Below are 15522 nucleotides of genomic sequence, written 5' to 3'. Positions count from 1 at the left end.
TGGGAAAGAGTGCACATTGATTTCGCAGGACCTATATTTGAACGGATGTTTCTACTTATTGTTGACGCACATTCAAAATGGCTTGAAGTTTACCCCATGAAGACAGCCAACTCATTCAAGACAATTGAATGCCTCCGAAATTGCTTTTCACGTTTTGGACTACCTGTAGTGTTAGTTTCCGACAACGGCACACAGTTTACTTCACAAGAGTTCCAAACATTTATACGAAGCAATGGAATTAAGCATAAGACATGCGCCCCTTTCAAGCCATCCAGCAATGGACAAGCAGAGCGCTACGTGCATACATTAAAACAATCTCTCCGTGCCATGCAGAACTTTGCAGGAAATATCCAGCAAAAGGTTAGCACCTTCCTCATGCAATATCGCAAGGCTCCTAATATGACAACTATGATTAGTCCGGCTATGCTTTTCCTTAAGAGAGACATCAGGACTAGAATAGATCTTGTTCTCCCTGACTTGGTCGGAAGAGTCAATGAGAAGATCAGAAAAAGCACGTATGATTTTCAAGATCGTATTTTTCACGAAGGTGATAAGGTGGCTATTCGAGACTATCGTTCACCCAACGCAAGGTGGAAATTTGGAACTGTCATGAGCAAAGATGGAGCTCTTCACTACACAGTTAATGTACAAGGTACATTGTATAGACGCCACGTAGACCAAATGCGACCAACAGGAGACCAGATCTTGGATAAGACTATTCACGTTCCACGAATTAGTTTCAGCAGTGAAACTCCACACATGGGCACCGCGGATAATTCTCCTGCACCCACTGATCCTGGCGGAGATATCCAAAAACATTCTAGATCTTTCAAATCAACACCAGAAGCTCGCCAACCATCTCCAACTAAGAACCCGAGTTCAGCTGTTTTGCCGAGAAGTACTCCATCTTCAACTTCTCAACAAACTCCATTTCAGCCGAGGCGATCACAAAGGATTAGACGGCCCCCTAAGAGACTTGACCTTTAAATCTCCATTTTAAAGGGGGAGGAGATGTCGTGTATTTAGCCGTTCGAGGCTATGTTTACGAACTATCACGCCTACGCAATCGAATTGGGACTTTCCCTCTAAAAGTTTCAGTTTGTATTCCTCATCTGTTAGCGTTGCGTTAAGACGCATCTTTTGTATTCTAAATTCTAAATGTTGTAATTAATTAATAAATAGTGCTTGTTAGATATAAGAGTGTTATTTCCTAAAACCCCACGCTATGGGACAGCACAGTTCTTGTTAAAGTGTTCTGTCGTAAAGTGTTCGATTTCACTTGCAGGTCGTCGGGTTACCGAAGTGGGGGTGCCATCCCCTCTGCAGAGGATCAAAATTGTGATGGCATGTCTTCGGATCATCCTCGGGGATGTTTCCCAGACCGTCACCAATGGCCCATTGTGCAGCTCTAGTGCGACGTAATTGAACTACAACGACAACAGCAACAAGCGACTTTTTGTCCCGCAAGTATCCCTTTTTTTTCTTTTCGTTTTTTAGACCATTTACACTGAATGAGATTTTTTTTGCATGCGGAAAAAATTCTACGCGATCGATCACTTGATTGGCTAGTTTTTCGCGCATAAATATTTTTCACTGATCAGGGACGGTTGTCCTTAGAAATTTGTCGATTCCCTCCTAAGGAATTTTTCCGCTCTTACTACGGTTTATAAATTAAAACTTTAAGCACAAAAAAACTCTTTTTTCTTATTTTCTGATCTTGACTTATTTTTTGAAAATTTAAAATTTATAACTGATTAATCGATATAATACTACTTGCTGTATCGATCCGTTTTGTTGTCTTGCTGCACCCTTTCTGCGCTTCCTCCTACAATTGTCAAATTGTATATTCAATAAATAATTAGAGATTGTAATAACAATAAAAAAGCAGTTTCAATTATATTTAACAATTCTGTAGAATATTTTAGTTTTCTTCCAATCATAAAAATGAAATCTATGTTATGATTTGCGCCGAAAGACTGCAGCTAAGTAGTTTGTAAATAAAATTTGTTTTAGCAAAAATCGTAGATATTTAATAATTGTTAATGAATGTCTCTCATACATGCCAATTTTGCGAATGCAAATCGGCAGAGAACCAATTCGGTTCAGCCGAAGCACCATTACTTCACACCACATATTCTCTTTCAAAGTATGATTTTTTGTTTTATCACTACTTTTACTGTATTCATTTTTAATTTGGTTTAATTTTTATATCATTCTATTTTCATCTAATGGGGAATATTTTGAGCTTTATATTTTTTGATTTCATTAATATTTGATATTATTATTAACATATATCTGCCAGTTCCATGAAATAGTATTCAAATTCAATGTAAAAATAATTATGATGAGACTATTGTTTTATTTCCATGTGTACTTGATTTGCATAGTTATTGCAATAAACATCATCAAATTAATTGGGTTAATTTAATTCTGAGACACTAAAACCAGATATAGTGGTGTCTCATTCCTGCATTATTGCATGATATAATGAAACATTTGTCACTGACTTTTATTAGTATTAAATAAACACACAAAAGAAGAAACAACCCTGCACTGCAGATTATTAAAGCATCTACAGAATAGTTTTCATCGTAATTTTCTTCTTATTGTTGAAAAATGAACAGAGGAAAATTCTTCTTTTTAAAAGATCTCAAATTTGTTTTTGTTAAAAATCAAACAGCTAAATTTGGAGAACATAAAGTAATGAGAATTATATGAAGTGATATGCATGGAAATTACGTATATGAACTTATAACAAAGATTTAAATTAATTTTGTTTGATTTGCTATTGAGCTAACTTTTTTCTCCTAATATCTTTTCCAATTAATGTAATTCATTTGAGAAAAAAAAGAAAGAAAAAAGTGAATTATGTTGTTTACTTGTATGCATTTCACAATGAAGAAGTGAATTAACCAATAATTTTAAAAACAATGATCTGTAATAATTTTCCTCTAATATAGAAATGACTCAGTTATTCAAAAATCTATTATGAAACTTTTTATTATATTTTTGGGTGTGTTTTATTTTCCAAGAATCAAAGATATGTATTATTTTTTATTGTGAAGTTGCTTCAATGAAATTGTCCCTATACTATTATTTTATAAAAAATTAGACAGAAGTATTAATCTCCTGAGTTATTTATGACCTTTACATCTAGGTAATTTTAAAGTATAAGAATTTAAATAAAAATTTAAAATTTATAAAATGTTTTTAAAAAGATCATGATACAGTTTATAAGTATGTTTAAGGAATAGATATGTTTATTTTAGGTTGATTTTATTCATTAATAGATGTTTAATAATAGATATTTATTTTTAGATGTTTATGTTAGGTTTGCTTTTTTTATATGTAATTAAAACAAGAAATAAATATATTCCTGTCTCTAATCTTAATTATAAAGCTAAGTTGATAGAACACCATATAAAGCAAAAATTAAAGAAAACTTTTAGTTTCTTTCTGTTTGTATATTGCAGATTTAGGCTGTATTAGAATTTATTCCGCATTTTTAGTGTTATTGTTGCTTAAAATTTAGTTTGGGCGACATGAAGGTTTTATGCATAATTTTTTAAATACCTTTGCGCAGACCCATATGATATGTGTAAACGTGGTTTGCGAAATTTTTTTTTACTGTTACTGAAAAAGAAAAAATCCACCTCTGTAAAGGAAGTTGGTCTTTTTCTTATTCACAGGGGGGGGGGGATTATTCATTTTTAGGCTTTTTCCTACCAATGCAAACACGTTTTAAAATTACATTCACGTGATTTGAAATTACAAATCGCAATTTCTATTTGCACAATTTAAGATTGGGCATCATGTTTTGTATTCATGCAATTTAAAAGCACTATTTTGTTTTGTCTTCAAGTGACTTAATTATACATCGGAATTCGTATTCACGTGATTTTAAAATCAAACATAGAGAATTGTATTCAGACAAAATTAAAATCAGAAACTTCAAGATTCATATACATGCAAATTTAAAATCAAACATCGATATTCGTATTTTAAATTTTTACGCTGTTTTAAATTTCGAGATTCATATCGCCTGATTTAAAACTCGCCCATTGAGATTCATACGCACACAATTTAAATGAATAAATAAAATCTTGAATCAATATTTTTATTAAAACGTTGATATTATTCTATGGATAAATGCTACCTACGTGCACTTTTTTCTTTTGCTTAAATTTCAGATATTTTTTAAATTATTTAAAAAAGTGTTTTTAGGCATAAAATTTTTGGATTTCTATATCCAGCTTTACTGTTTTTTGCCAAATATATCCCTATGGTATAAATCAATATAGAGTCTTATGAAAATTAAACATTTTTTAAATAATTCGTGATTGTCAAACAAATTGTGCCAAAATGAAACTAGTTACATGATTTAATCAATGCGTGTAAATTTTTTTGAATTGAAATTCTGTGTTTGTTGAAAGTTTTGCATTTTATCTAAGTCTACCTTTGCATATTTTGCTACCTTTTTGCTAATTTAAGATGAATTATTACAATAATAATCTTTGTTGGACTGCATCAGGGTCGCAGACAAATTAGAAGTAATGAAGATTGTGTTGGAGATTTACTCCATAAATTCTGCTCTTGGGATAGTGTGTTCTATGAATTTTCTATTTTAAGAATATTTTCAGAAAATTTTGAAATTTATTTTTTATTTATCTTTTTAGGATGCATACATTTGACGAAATGGAAGAAAAGCCTCCAGCACCTCCAGTGAGATTAACTAGCACCAAGTAAATTCAAATTATTTTTCTTGTATTTATATTTTTTACTTTATTTCAATAAAACGTTATGATATTTTATCATTATTATTGATTTTATGATCTAAAATAGTTGTGTTTTAATTTGAAGTTTTGTTAAAGTATAGAAATATAGAAAAGTTATTGAAACTAATTTACTATTTTTGATTCAGAGAACCTGTTCATAGTGTGGATTTAAAGCCTTTACCAAAAGAACCTGAGAGTGACAAGTGGAAACTTAAGATAAAATCTTCTAAAAGTTCGTATTCGAGTTTTCTGTTTTCAAATTCTTTTTTTTTTTTTTTAATGTTTTCAGTAGAATTATGCATTCTAATATTTATCTTTATCTATTTTCCTGTTTAAGTTAAAGTCTTATTCATCATGCTATACTTTTAACTTCTTTTGACTTGAATCTGGGTTAAAGTTTATTTTTATTTCTCACGCCCAGGCTGTGTTTAGTGTTTCAGCTGCATTTGACGAAGTAGAACACGTTTATAATTTCCGTGTATTTGATATTTGTTATCAAAATTTTATTTTTAATCAATAATGTATTTACCCTTCTTAGCAACAACCTTTCAATGCCGGATCAAAAATGAATAAAAATGTAATGAATATTTAAACCACCAAAACGACATTACGTTCTGGTCCCTTTAATAATGTCAGTGCTGACCTTTTTTGAAAAAGTCAAAATTTTACCATACAAGAAAAAAGTGACAATAGAAGAATAAAGTCTATAAGAAATGATCTGTTATAATGCTGTGCAGTAATTAAAACAACAAAAACGATACAAACCGAAAAAAGTTTTCAAAAAGAAATCATCAGTACAAAACTTATTGTTCAGTATGAAGTAATTTAGTTTCACTTCTTCAAGTTTTGCTTTTCCATATGTTTTTCAGAACATAAATTAGCAAGTTTTAGAATTTAATAAATAGCTGTAAAAATTATTTCTATAATGTAAAGTAAAAAACACAATTTTAGATTTTTCATTATTAAATCCATCCAAAAAAAAAAAAAAAACTGTTGAAAAATACTTTTCCAAAAAATACTTATATGTAATAATATTATGTATATATATATTAATATTATATTCCTTGATGATTGCCTTGATAAGAAATCTGAACTGAAATAACTAAACTAGATATTCAACTAGATTTCTTGTATAATGAGGAAGCTAAAGTGAATAGTTGGTTTATACATTATTATAACTAGCTCCATGAGTTTGCCATAATATTGAACAAATATTTTTCTTAACATAAAAACACATTTAAAAAAACTAAAAAAAACAACAAAAAAAAACATGTAAAGTGAAATCAAAAATAAAACTCAGATAATTCCCCTTCACTGCAAATAAAAAGCAATGGACATTAAACCATGCATTATTCCTTTCAGTGCATTGTAGCTTTTGTTTTTATCATTTCTGCCAAATGAAATTTAACTAACAGAAATTCAGATTTTAAACAATCTGATTGTATTCCTAGTTCCAAAACATTAATCGAACAAATTCCACTAAAGAGATTAGTTCAATTTGGTCACCTTTACCGATTTCCAATCTTTTACCAAATCCAATTCAATAATAAAGAATCAAAATAAATTTACATTTATAAAAATAGATTCTAATAGAAAGTTTTAAAATCGACTGGCACTCAAAGTATTTAAATACTAAGTGTTGATTTATTAATACAATTTATTGTTTTTTATAATTTTTATGACGTACAATTGTACTATTAATGCAATTAATTGAATAATGAATAAATAAAAGAAATAATATTTATATATATTCTGAAATGTTTGCAAAATGAGTTTTCTATATCTATTGTGCTAAGAACATTTTGAAAATAAAGCTAATAAAATACAGATAATAAAATTATCCATAATTAAATACTAGCTATAAATTATTTGTTTGAAAAACTGGATTTGTAGATATTTATTTTTTATACAACTGAAAGAAATATTAATTAATTTCTATAAATATTTTCTATTTTTAGATGTTAAAGAAAAGAAGAAAGACCCTGACAAACTAGTAATATCTCCACCTTTGAACTTTGAACATACTTTGCATGTAGGATTTGATCCTGATACTGGAGAATTTACTGTAAGAATTTTTAAGCAATATGTGAAACTTACAATTTTAAATTTTTTATTTTAAAGTTTCTAAAAAGTAAAAAAATATTTTATGTCAGTTAAAACTATTATTTATAATTAATAATATTACTAATAAAACTAATTGTATTGTAATTTATTGTTATTTTCTAAACCTAATATGTGATTCCGTTTAAAATAACCATAAAAATATATTGCCTTATCGAAAAAAATTTTCATACATTTTAGAAATAATATTCACTTAGTTGATTATAATTTTTAAAATGAAATTGCATAAATTAGTTTTGGGTTTCTGATCTCAAGTAAGATATGTCAGAGCTGTATCACTCCAAAGCTCTAAATGTTAGACTGCATTACATTATTACTTAAAATCAGTTTTAACTAATTTAATGAGAAGTTGTGTAAAAAAGATATTTTTCTCATTCTTATGGAAAGATTGCTTTTATTTCCAATTTATAAGATTCATAAATTAAGCCTTAATCCAATTCTTTAAATTCTAATAAAACCATTTCTTTTTGAAATTCAACATTTCATATTTGAAAAGCACATTTCATTATTTTTTAATGAAAAAAGTGTTTTTGTGGTGAAAGATGCTTTTAAGTAGCAAAAAATATGGTCTAGAATTTCTTTGAAATTTAATGGAATCCTAAAATTCTTTACAATACTAAAAAAAAACAACAACAGTCTAAATTTTTCACATCTACATTTTAGAATGTGTTGTGTGTATATATATATCTATATGTAATGTCTCATATCAGTCTCTATATTAATTCATACCTTAAAATAGATTCTCTTATTAATTTTAAGATGTAGAAATCGATCTTTTACAGAGAGCCATAAAAAGTCTGATTCAAAGATAATTTTCTGAAGTTAATAGGTTGAAGTTAATAATTTTGGGAAATATGCTCATTAAGGAAATCTCGAAAATTCCCTATAGTCTACATAGCATCATTTGTTAAAATGAATCAAAATGGTTAAATATTTTCTTTTGGATGCGTTTGATTACATTAAAGTTTTTCTTGCAACCCATTCCCTTTCGGATTCCCTGAATAAGAGAGGGAACAAATCAATTTCGCATGACTTTTTCATATGTAACTGCTACTAAAACTAAGGCCCGAATGGCCAAACCCTGAGACCTTGATTGGGGAAACCTCTTCCTTACAGAATTTATCATAAGATTCTAAATAAAACTTAGAAGAAACCAACTTTTGTGTTGTCTATGGAAATTATTTGTTTTTTCTTCAAATAAGATTGTGGAAATCTTACACGCACACACACACATATCTATATATATACTGATATTTCATGCAAGTTGCCTAATACACCAGCAAGAATCTGAAAACACAGATTTTACCATATTTCAAGAAGATTTTACCATATTTCAAGAAACTTTTACAATATTTGTTTTATAAAAATAAACATGGTTAATGTTTGTTTTAAGATAATTAATTAAAGCAGATGATTTTGATTCCATTTTTAATTGGTATGATTTGTTGTAACTTGTTGATTTGTTGTATAATTTGTTGATTTGTTGTATAATTTGTTGTTTTTGCCTTTAAAAAAAGTCTTCTCTTTTAAATTAGACATGTCTTTTTATTTCAATATTGGTATTGTATGCAACAAAAATAACTTTGCTATTTAAGAAAACTTTGACTTTGGATTAATTTACCCAATTGCATTTATCCTAACTATATATTACAAATATCGGAATTTTTTCATTTTTAAATTGTAAATCAGCATAGTATTTTATAAACATGTATTTTTTTTTTTTTTGGTTTTTAGGGCTTACCAGAAACATGGTCTATGTTGCTGAAGAACTCCAACATAACAAAATTAGAGCAGAAAGAAAATCCTCAAGCTGTTCTTGATGTTTTGAATTGGTACGATACCTCCACTAAAGAAACGGAAGATTCTAAATACATGACTATCAATAAAACTTTAGGTAGGTTGTCATTTATAGGACATGTCTTTTAATTACACATTATTTCATCTATTTTAAAATTTTGAAATATTTAGTTTTTAAGCATTATATGCTGTTTATTTATTTATTAATTTATATATACATATATATATAGAAAATAAGTACTTAACTTTATTATTCCAAAATTCATGTATATGTGGAATTATTTAGTAAAAAGTTTTAAAAAAAATGAAACTCTTAATATATATTTTGTTAAATAATTTAATCAGATTTAATCATCAAAGTTTTTGACTGCATAATTTTTTTTTTTTTTTTTTTGAAGTATGTGATGCAAAAATGAAAATTACTGTATTGAATTAATCTAAATTTTTTCTTTTCTTTTAAACTTTATAATAATGTAAAAAAAATAAAAGCTATGAAAAAGAAATAATTTTAATAAAAATAATACATTTAAAACAAAGTTAGTTCTTATTTAATTGAAAAAGTTAGAAGTTTATCAGATTACAGATTATTTTTGAATATAAATTATTAATTTGGGTAATTACAAAAATATTTTACAAATTATTCCTCTATAGCTGAGCTTGTGAGTCTTTGGTGTCCAAGTAGGTGGATTTTAAATCTGTGTTTGTTAATTAAAAAACTTTTTTTTTAAATTATTTGTGTTTATCCTTTACCCAATGCATGACTTAGATTTGTTTGAAATCTATCCAGTCATTTCTAAATGTGCATCTTGAGTCAAAGAAATAGCTGTTTTATAGATATTTCATCAATGTTTTTTTCTATTTTATGAGTTATTCTTTTGATGAAGTTACTTTTTTTTATCAGTAATTAGTAAATATAAGTAGTTCTAGATAATGTTTTGCATTATATAAAAAAATTTATTATTTTTTTATTCTACAAAGCTTTTTGTTTTGTGACCATTATTTTTCATGTAGTAATAGGATATCGTCACTAACAATAAAAATTTATTTTTTATACTTTTATATTGTAATGATAAATTGTTTCTGAATTTAATTTTAAATAGCTATATTCCATTGAGTTTATTAATAGTGATCTTTGTATTTCATTTTGACATGTTTTTTTTAAATTTTTTTAATGCCTGCTTTTGTTATGAATGACAGACAGCCACTGGAATCTTTTTTCTCTGATAATTACAATTTGCATGATGATATGTACTGCAGCAGTTTAAATATTCTGCCTTGTCATTTTTTTCAGGGTTTTCAAATATTTACATTTATTACAAATAAAAAATAATATATTTTATGAAAAGGTAAAAAATTTTATCAAAGTTTGTACAGATTTTCATCAATGACCGTCTTTAATTCTTAAATCTTTGAAAATAAAGTCGTTTTGTAAATAAATATATCAGCAAAGAAAGAGCAGAAATGCTATCATATCTAGCCAAACTAACTGAAGGAAGTGGAATTGAAAACAACCTGTTAATTTCCAGCTTAATCACCTGCAAGTTTCATTATTCAATTGCACTGAATGATTGATTTTAAAGTTTTTCTTTCTACTTTCAGGCACTTTGGCTGACTTCAATAGTGTATTTGTTTTTCTCTTGCTTAAATATTAATTTACATTTCCAAATGAGCATGCGTATTCAAGATTTTATCAAATTGAATTTCTAAGAATATAAATTAAGTATGTACACAAGGGCGCTGGCAGAATAATATAAAGGGGGGTGCAACCCTCTAACAAACTACCCTCCCCTCCCCCGAAAAAAAAATTAAAATATTCTGCTATTACATTTTGTTTTGTTATTACATATACTACTTTCATCTATTCATTTTTTCAAGATTCATTTCTTCACTGTTAGCAAGATATTAAAAAAAAAATGTACGAATTTCTTGTACTTGCAAATTTTGCCCAGAGGCGATCGCGCTGGCATAGCTACTGACTTTGAAACACAAATAACTATAAACAGTAGTTTCGTATACTAATGTGTTTGTGCACGCTTAACATTGGTATTTATTGTGTTGATGAAGTTTTACAGCTGCTAGAAGTCAGTTTGTGTTATACACCTTTGTTAAACTGAATAACTAATAGAAAATATAAAATTATTTACATTTTATTAAATGAAATTTAAAAATATAGCTTAGATATCTGCCAAGTTTGTGAATGCTCAGTGTACATAAGAAAAGAATCAAAGATGACTCAGAATTCATTGAAAAAGTTATAAACAGATTTGGGCAGCAAACGAGACGATTACAATTCTTGTTTGATTAAATAATTTTTTAATTGTTATGCATCAATAATTACTTAATTATTTGCTTTTCCATAAAAATAAGTTTAATAAAAAAATTTTATAACAAAATTTTTCTGTATCTCTTTAATTGTTTTTAAAAAAAGCCAGGGGGGTGCAAGTGCACCCCCTTGCACCCCGCTGTCGGCGCCCTTGTATGTACAGCACATATAAATCTTTTTTTCTGATGAAAAAAAAAACATTTTTAGCTTTTTAAAAATCAGGTAAAAAGGTCACTTAGGTATGTTTTATTGCCATACTGCAAATTCATGGTGTTGGGAATTGTGTGCAGATTTTAATTTTGCTAGAAATTGCATTTTTTCTTTCAAGTGTATTTTTTGTTGATTTGAAGGTGATTTTCACTGCTTTTATTTAAAATTCTCTGGTTTTATAATATTTTAAACTTATAACTAAGTTTTTTCTGTTTTTAAAAAAATAAAAAATAGTATCCTGTTAATTCATGAACGGCTGCTAGGTGACAAATTTTTACTGCATTTCACTTGAAAAATTTATAAATCTCCAATTTTTAATCGAAACATGACATTTTTCTGAAATGAGTTTTTAAATTAAAAATGATTAAGATAAATCTCAACTTATTTATAAAATTTTTCTTTGCAATTATTTTTTTTAATGATTTATCTTTCATATTTGATTCGACCTAATATGGCTTTTTCAAAAGAACCCTCAAGATTGTTATTTGGATATTTTGTGAATTAATCCATTGTTCAGGGGTAGAAATTTTATCAGATTCCAGTCAATAGAGTTTCTACTTTTCCTAACAATGCCAGATTTTGTCTTCATTGTATGTGGGAAATAAGCTTCTATGAAAAAAATAGAATGAATACAAATATGACACTGCAATATATATATATATATATGCAAGTGGTAACAGCAGAATTATTTTCTCAGAGTTTTACTCTGAATAATAGTAATATAAATTGTATACATATCCCTCTATCCCATGAGTTATGCAGTTATACACATTTGTGTTAGAACAATTCTGTATTAAAACTTGTAACCAATATTAAACAAATATGAATGAGTCAAAAGTAATTAGATAAAAAATAAATAATGTACCCGAAAAATAATAAAATATCTAAATGTTAAAATAATATTTATAGCCTATCTAGCTTTTTAGGCTCAAATTAAGAGTATAGTTTTCATTAATTTGTCTATGAAACTAAAACTTTATCTGAATCAAATCACAAAGGAAAGCTAGTTTAAGGAATTCATGTGAAATAACTATATCTAATTAATTTGCCTAAATTTTCACTTGAAATTGGAGATGTTATGCTTAATCTAATCTTCTTGTAAATTTCTTTTTTCTATTTACGTAATTTTACAGGAAAAAGATTAAGGCTTTTTTCTCATGCTTATATCCCATCAAAATTAGATTAATACTCCATTCTTAAAATGTTTTCTTTAATGTGTCTTAGCTTTTTTATTGCTTGCATAATGGCATGCTTTTATTTTAACTGTATATCTGTTTAAATTTTACTTTTCTGATATTAATGAACAGTAATATCTTAACTTCTTGTACTATGACTAGGACTGGGCTATAAATCGATGTATCGAGACATATCGATTTAACGCATATATCGGCAAGACGATACAGCGACTTTCATTCAAGGCGATGCATCAGAAATCTGATTTAAGCAGTCGAGTAAAGACAACGAGCACAAAACGATATAGCGATATAAGACACGCAAGGATATAAGAAAACGATATAGCGATATAAGACTCTTCTCTTACGTTCCGATGTCGACTCGCGCTGTGGAAGACGATGTTCGTTTCGTTATGTTGAAATGGCCTTGATTGGTGAGCTGTAGAATCAGAATCAGAGTTTTGAGAACACATATCGTTATATCGCATGTTCCTTTTCGCACCTCTTAGCTTTTTTTTTTCTTTGTCGCGACTTTTCTTGTAGATTATTTTGAGTGGGACTAACTTCGTGATCGCCGATGTTACCTTGTTCTGAAGGCAATCTATTATTGAAAAGAATATATAAAGAAGAGTTTCTTCATTAATTAGATAAGTTTTTTTTTTTAAAAAAAAACTTCTTTTTATTTTTAAATGTGAAAATTATCGGCAATCTAATTTAGGCGCCCATAAAGAATTGAATTTGTTAGGTTATTTTTTTACTTTCTTTTAATTTATTAAAAACTTTTTGGATGAAACTTCTAATAATTTAATGAGTTTTTATTACTGATTTTAAATTTATAAATCTTGTTGTTTTTATTTTTAGAAATAAAGTTAAAACAAAATTTATTTTTGTCATTTGGATTTGGACATAAGTCAATCAACTTTGTTTATACAAAAAAATTTGAAAGGTTTGCGTATTTTATTCATTTTTTAAAATCATTTAGCACTTCGTTTTATTAGAGAGTATAATAATTTTTTTTTAAAAATATTCTTTTCATATAATTTGTTAATTAGCTAAATATATTATCGAATATCACAATTTTTTTATTTTTAAGAAATTAAATCTTATTTTGTTTTTCGTTCATTATTTAATTTAATTTAATTATTAATCTGAAATGATAAGGTCCCGCAGTGGACTGATCGTTAAGACACGGTTCCCTGCAGATCAACGAAGTCAAGCATCACTGGCTGCGGTCAGTGTGCGGGTGAGTGACCACTTGGATCAGTCTGCGTAGGAACCGAGGGTGTGCAGTATTGGTCCTTGTTAAACTGTTCTACCGTAAAGTGCTCGATTTCGCATGCAGGTCGTCGGGCTACCGAAGCGGGGGTGCCATCCCCTCTGCAGAGGATCAAAATTGTGATGGCATGCCTTCGGATCATCCTCGGGGATGTTTCTCAGACCGTCGCCAATAGCCCATTGTGCAGTTCTCGTGTGACGTAAATGAACTATAATAGAACTATAATAACTGAAATGATAATAATAAAAAATAGTGTTTTAAAAGCGCTTTTTTTTTTCTAAAATTTATTTAGCACTTTGTTTTAAACATACAAATAATTTTTAACGTTTCATTTAGAAATTGAACATTACGATCGAACTTAATAATTATGTAATTATTTATGCATAATAGTACAAGAAAATATTAATTTGTAAAAAACGCTTTAAAAAAAGTTTTTAACACTTTGTTTTACGCGTATTATGAATTTCTAAACAAACATTTCAATAAATATTTTAAGTAAGATTTGTACATTGTAGTCAATTTATTTAATATCTTTTTTAAGCAAAACATATGTATCTTCAAATTTATAAATTGATTTAAATCAATCTGAGTATGAAGTTTTGATAGAAATCTGACTTTCTGTGCCTTACAAGTAAATGAAATTCAAAAATACTATATCGCGATACATCGCTATATCGCGATGCAAAACTGACGATGCATCACGATATATAATTTCTAATATCGCCCAGTCCTAACTATGACTTAAACTGATCTGTAATATTATATTTTTATAAATAATTTTTAATTAACCAAAATTTTAATTCTTATTTTTTCACTATGTCCTGATTGAGTATAGTTCAATATGTATTTTCATATTCTAGATCCCACTGTTGGCATTAGTTACTTTAGTGATCCAGGCTCTTGTAATGCCTTGATGAATTTGCCTAGTGTAAGTGCAAATTTATTATTTTTGAGTTTAATGTAAAATAAAATCTATCTTTTATTTTCTTAATTTTAATTGAAAAAATAGCTAGTCCTATTCTAAACTAGTCTAGTTCTTTAGGGTCAGGTGGGGTAAAGTGGGTATTTATTAAAAAATATCTTTTCTCTTAAATTGAAATAATTCGTTTATTATTTTAGAGACATTTATTGGGATTGTGGCAAACAATTTTATTTCAGTTTTAAGAATTAATCAGAAGTTTAATCTTTACTTATACAGTATGTTAGTTTCTGTTTCTGATGTATTTTCTTCTAATATCATTAAAAGCTATTAATTTTAATTTAAAATGATAGGGTGCATAAAAATTTCTTCATGGAAATATATTTGACATAGAAATTCAAGAATACATTTTAAAACTCTATTTATTATGGATTGTTGTCTGAGGTGGGGTAAAGGGAGGTATATGGTTAGGATTAGTTAAGTGTTGTATAATAAGGATGTTTTTTTAACTTCTGTGTTACTAGCTTTAGAAAGTATCTAATGCTCTACATTTTATAAAAGGCTAAAAATAATTTACTTATTTAATTACAACCTTTCATACTAAATTTAACTCTGATAACAAAATTTATTTTAAATTAATTTTTTTAAGCAAAAGAATAATTTAGGGAAAATAACAATATGACCGACATATTACACAATAAAAAGAATTCCCAAAAAAGCATAATGGTACAACTTAGTCAGCATATTTAAAGGTATGAGTTTTATCATAAGTTTCTGGTTTCATATAGCAGTTAATTCATGCAAACAAATTCCTTCAAATATTTTAATGGATCATCATGGGATACTAAATACCCTAAATAAAATTTAGCACTACAGCTATTAGTTTTTACACTCTCATTTATGTTACAAATATACAAAAACTACTGAAC

At 27.6% G+C, this 15522-nt stretch overlaps 1 protein-coding gene across 2 annotated transcripts in view; it reads left to right on the top strand.

Annotated features, from left to right (window-relative positions):
- The first annotated feature begins 1081 nt into the window (after positions 1–1081).
- Positions 1082–15522, top strand: part of LOC107449835 (serine/threonine-protein kinase PAK 2) — a 53367-nt gene continuing 38926 nt past the window's right edge. Inside the window, exons 1-6 of one of the 2 annotated variants that reach the window (XM_087157270.1) lie at positions 1082–1463; positions 4677–4742; positions 4922–5007; positions 6734–6840; positions 8631–8790; positions 14535–14602. In XM_087157270.1, the coding sequence (XP_087013396.1) occupies positions 4678–4742; positions 4922–5007; positions 6734–6840; positions 8631–8790; positions 14535–14602 (486 nt within the window). In that variant the 5' untranslated portion in view covers positions 1082–1463; position 4677. Of the gene's footprint in view, positions 1464–1756; positions 2147–4676; positions 4743–4921; positions 5008–6733; positions 6841–8630; positions 8791–14534; positions 14603–15522 lie in introns of those variants that run through there. The other variant, XM_087157269.1, reaches the window with a different exon arrangement.

The sequence above is a fragment of the Parasteatoda tepidariorum genome, chromosome 2 (assembly GCF_982258835.1).
Source record: "Parasteatoda tepidariorum strain Cologne lab strain chromosome 2, Ptep-v5.0, whole genome shotgun sequence".
Lineage (NCBI taxonomy): Eukaryota > Metazoa > Arthropoda > Arachnida > Araneae > Theridiidae > Parasteatoda > Parasteatoda tepidariorum.
Note: the sequence above shows the minus strand (reverse complement) of the source record. Positions and strands in the feature narration are given on the sequence as shown.